At 44.3% G+C, this 4,943-nt stretch overlaps 1 protein-coding gene across 1 annotated transcript in view; it reads right to left on the bottom strand.

Moving 5' to 3' along the window:
* Positions 1–4,943, bottom strand: part of Aff1 (AF4/FMR2 family member 1) — a 165,164-nt gene that overhangs the window by 144,428 nt on the left and 15,793 nt on the right. The window contains exon 2 of the mRNA XM_026785170.1: positions 418–473. Within this exon, the coding sequence (XP_026640971.1) occupies positions 418–446 (29 nt within the window). The 5' untranslated portion in view covers positions 447–473. The remainder of the gene's footprint in view (positions 1–417; positions 474–4,943) is intronic.

Genomic DNA, 4,943 nt, shown 5'->3' with positions numbered 1-4,943 from the left:
AGACTTCCATCCACTGAGGCACACATCAAGACTTCCATCCACTGAGGCACACATCAAGACATTTGTTTCGGCACAGCCTCGGTGGGTGTTCCCTGGAACCCGTGCCGCCCGAGCCAGTGTTCTGAACACAGCATTTCTCACTTCCTCACCAGTGTGTGTGCTCGACTGTCCCTGAACTTCTGATAACCCCTCACCTTGACCTCTAGCCCTTAAATGACGAGTGTGTGCTGTCACACTCCCCAAACACCCAGAGATCTGCCTCTGCCTCCCAAGTGTTGGGATTAAGGGAATGCACCACCATTCCTGGTGTACTGAATTGGTTTGTCAAGTTTACTTGCTTGACTTTTTGAGACCTGGTCTCTTGGCAGAACCCCGGCTGACCTACAACTCCCTGTGTGGTGCGGACTCCCTGCTTACCTGCTGCTGCTGCTGTCCTTGAATGCCATCGTTGTTGGTCAGTGGAAGGTGCTCATCTGGAAGAGAAATAGCAGCTGTAAGCAGAGCTCACGAGTAGACACATGAGTACACCCAACTAGCAACTATCCTGAAGACAGGAAGTCAGGGTTCACATTTGAATTAGAAAATGGCTCTCAGAAATACACGTGGGTAAGAAATATTGTTTTAAAAAAATGTTCTTAGCTATCAGGAAAAAGAAAATGAAAACTTTTTTGAGATGCCATGTTAACTCAGTCAGAATGCCTGAGATTGAGGCAACAAAGAACAACAAACGTTGGAAATCGGGGAACCCTCATGCACTGCTGGGGTACATATTGGCACAGCCACTATGGAAATCAATGTGACACTTTCTCGGGAAACCAGAAATAGATCCACTTTGTAACCCTACTACACCACTCCTGGGCATATACCCAAAGGACTCTATTTCCGACTACAGAGACACAGGCTCATCCCATCAACTAAGGAATGGATAATGAGAATGTGGTAAACGTTTATCATGGAATTCTGCTCAGCTCTAAAGAAAAATGAAATTTGTAGTGGAATGGTTGAGATAACCCAGACCCAGAAGACAAACACCACGTTCTCACTTATATGTAGATCTTAACATCAAATCTTAAGATTTGTGTGTTAAGTTAGGACAACACTCAGTGCACAGGAAATAAGAAAGAGACAGTTGGTGGGAAGGAAAAGGAAGATCCTTTTTTGTTTGTTTGTTTGTTTGTTTGTTTCAAGACAGGGTTTCTCTGTGTAGTCACAGGTCTCCTGGAACCCCGTAGACCAGGCTGGCCTCAAACTCAGAGATCTGCCTGCCTCGGCCTCCTAAGTGCTGAGATTAAAGGTGTGTGCCACCTCCCCCACAACCCCTCTCCAACTCCCCTCTACCCTGGACCTTAAGGGAGTGAGAAGAGAACACGGGTGCCATGAGGGGAACGGAAATAGTGGCAAGGGAGAGAGATGGGGGCAGAGCAGAGCAGGGTATTGGGTAGGGATAACTAATAAGGACTTTGAAAAAGACGTAGAAACCTTCTTTATATAAACTTCCAGATATTTATATGGAATTTAATTGGACCCAGTGCCAGGTATGGGATACCTTCTACTAAGTTGTTGGCTACTGGTGTCCATGAGACTCTCTCCCCACCCAAACAATACAGCCTATCGCCATTGCTCTTGGTTGACCACCAGAACTTCATGGTAAGACCCTATTGCTGAAGACACTACACAGTCGTCATGGGTACTGACCAGGAAGCTTCCTCCCAACCACCCAGCTTTCATAGTAACAGGAGGCACTGTGCAGCGGGCTGCTGGGAGGTAAAGAAAACACCAGTGGCTTCCTCAGCTGTAAATTGAGTGAATTGCAATAATGTCTAGAACGGAAATGTGTGCTCAGACACAGCAGTACACAAACGGATTCTGCTTGCATTGAAGGCCACTAGACAAGAGCGAACACATGCCTGGTACTGTAAATCTGGCCAAGAATCCATGGTTGGGGACTCCCAGCTCACATGGGTGAATCCACTACTGTGTATATTCGAAACAGGGTCACACTGTATAGAAGTCTGGAACTCACTATGCAGATCAGGCTGGTCTAGAACTCACAGAGATTAGCCTGTCTCTGCCCTGAAATTATAAATATATACCACCACATCCAGCAAACCGACTATCATTCTCTTACATGGACACAGTATCAAGCTGTCTTCTAAATTTGTAGCTCTCTACCCATAGACAACACAGCTCTCAGATCTCATCGGTGACCTAAGCGTAAGTTTCTTTACATGGATGGCTGTTAACCCAGAAATTTAAAACTGGTCACAGTACAGAGAAGGAGGGTTAGTGGAAGGCGTACACCAAGTGGACCATCTATATCATCACACCCCCTCCCCAAGAGTCAAGACTATCTCAAAATAAGGAACAAAAAAAATGGTAAGAGCGGGCTGGAGAGATGGCTCAGCAGTTAAGAGCATTGCCTGCTCTTCCAAAGGTCCTGAGTTCAATTCCCAGCAACCACATGGTGGCTCACAACCATCTGTAATGAAGTCTGGTGCCCTCTTCTGGCCTGCAGGCACACACAGATAGAACATTGTAGAACATAATAAATAAATAAATGTATATATTTAAAAAAATGGTAAGAGCCAAAGGTCAGGACTGAAGCACAACAGTGTCTTGTGGTCACGATGGAACCACGACACGCAGCAGCCATGGTTGCCTGCACAGACCTGCTGGACGTGACAGGACCATGGCACTCAGGGACTACTCTGCAGCTGTGGTTGTTAGCACAGACCTGGGCAGGATCTCTGTCAACACTGGATCATGGAGTGGAAAAGGGTATGTTAGCCTTCACCCCTAACCAAGGCTCTCTGGGCAGTCAGTTTTCAAGAAGGGAGAGTCAGTTTTCAAGGGTGGGGTTCCTGGCAGATAGACCATCTTCCAATGGATGGGTCCCACACACAGTAGTAGGGGGCAGCCAAATTGAAGTTCATGGGATATCAACAACAAAAAGGGGAACATAGAGTTGGGGGTAGGGAGATGCGGATGGATCTGGGCGGAGTTGGGGTACTCAAAATGTATGATTTGACATTCTCAAAGAGTAAAAATATTTTAGAAGCTGGCAGTAGTGGTGCATGCCTTTAGTCCCAGCACTTGGGAGGCAGAGACTGGAGGATCTTAGTGAGTTCAAGGTCAGCCTGGTCTACAAGAGCTAGTTCCAGGACAGCCAGAACTATTACACAGAGAAACTCTGTCTCAAAAAGACAAATAGATAAAATAAAATAATTTTTTTTAGAAAGGAAATGGTTCTTCACTAACTTCCAAAGTACATGAACAAAATAGCTAGCATATTTCAGAAGCCAAACATTACTATGAATTTTGAGGCTGCTACTCAAAGTAATTTCAGGAAGAAAAAAATATGCATAGGTTTATGATGGGAAAAGAGGGAAGGAAATACCATAATTTTTCTAGTGTCAACTTTGTGCCAAGCATTATATTAAGCCCTTTGAAAAATGATGTTTCATATAAACAGTATGATAAGCTTTCAAAGTAAACACTAATATCTCATTTTGCAGATGAGAGACTGGATTTAATGCTATCAACTCCAGGTCACAGATTGTGTTAGCATCCTCAACAGAACTAAGAGAAAGGGAGAAAAGGTATTGAGTGTGAAAACAAACAAAGCCAGCTGATCTCCATGTAATAATACAATGTTTTAAAAAAGGAATGTATGGGCCATAAGCCCCAACCACTGTGACATGCCTGCTGCTGCCTCAGCAGGGCAAAGGGGGACACAGTGCCCGTATTTATTAAATATGAATTTATTTTTTTAAAAGTGTAGGTTGGCTAGGCATAAAGGCACATGCCTATAATTTGGTGAGAGTTGCAGTTTGGGGTAAGCATATAGCCAAAACCCTGTCTCAAACACTCCAACAAATAAACCGAAACGGCAATCTTAACCTCGTGCTCTTTCTCCCTTTTCTTCTTCAATTTTAAACAGGGTCTCAAAATCACTATACAATAGAGGTTGCCCGATTCTCCTGCCTCTACTTCCTATGAGTTACAATTACAGGCATGTGCCACATGCTGACTTAAAATAAAATTCTTGGTGCATTCTCTGAAAATGAGCCTGGATTTTAGGAAAAGACATTTGTTCCACAATCTGGGCCGGCGGCCTTGGTGCTATCTGTGTGTCTAGGAATAACTTTCTGAGTAAATACCAGCAGCTGTTTCCCTTCCCTGCCTATCTGTAAATTGGCTGGACTAAGCTAACTTGCTTCAGTGGTTTGTTTTGTTTTGTTTTTCCAAGCATTTGTAAAGACAAAGGTGGGTTGCCAAATGACCTTAATGACCCATCACGATTTGCCGCGACTGGCAACACTACACGAAATCTGTAACCATTTTCAATCGCCTGCTTTGACTTCTCAACTGTTACAGTTTCTTCTCGGGCTGAACCCCTGTGTAGAATCAATCCTACACAGTTCTGCTAGCGATACTGATAAGTAGTAAGGCCTTTGATGTCCCTCTCCATGAAACTTTAAACTGCTAACTACAATGTTTCCATCCTAGTAGATATTATTTGTTACTCTTATCTCTTCTCCCAAAAGGCTACAAGGCAGCAGATGCTACATTGCCTTTCTCTCTTCCCAGTGGAGCTCTAAGGTTTTCAGGGTCAGACTTCTTTTGGAGTTTCACCTCCAGGCAGGCACAGAGCCTTGGGTAAAACCCCTACAATCTCCAACTCCACGCCCCTTTTCATCCTGCCCCCGTCCCTGACTTTGCCTCCCTTTTCTCTCTTTCTCCCACTTTCCTCCCTTCCTCTCCGCTCTCACTCACTTTCTTGAACACAGAAAATGATCAATAAAAACTAATAAATCAACAAAAAATTCTGTTGGCATTATCCTTGATAATACTTGTGTAGAGGCATCTGAAGAGTCTACAATGGCATTCCCACATGGGCTTCTGTTTATGTGGAGCCCAAACTGTACTACAGCAAGCGTGTC

The sequence above is a fragment of the Microtus ochrogaster genome, linkage group LG1 (genome assembly GCF_000317375.1).
Source record: "Microtus ochrogaster isolate Prairie Vole_2 linkage group LG1, MicOch1.0, whole genome shotgun sequence".
Taxonomy (NCBI): domain Eukaryota; kingdom Metazoa; phylum Chordata; class Mammalia; order Rodentia; family Cricetidae; genus Microtus; species Microtus ochrogaster.
The sequence above is the reverse complement of the archived record's forward strand: the minus strand, read 5'-3'. Positions and strand labels throughout refer to the sequence as shown.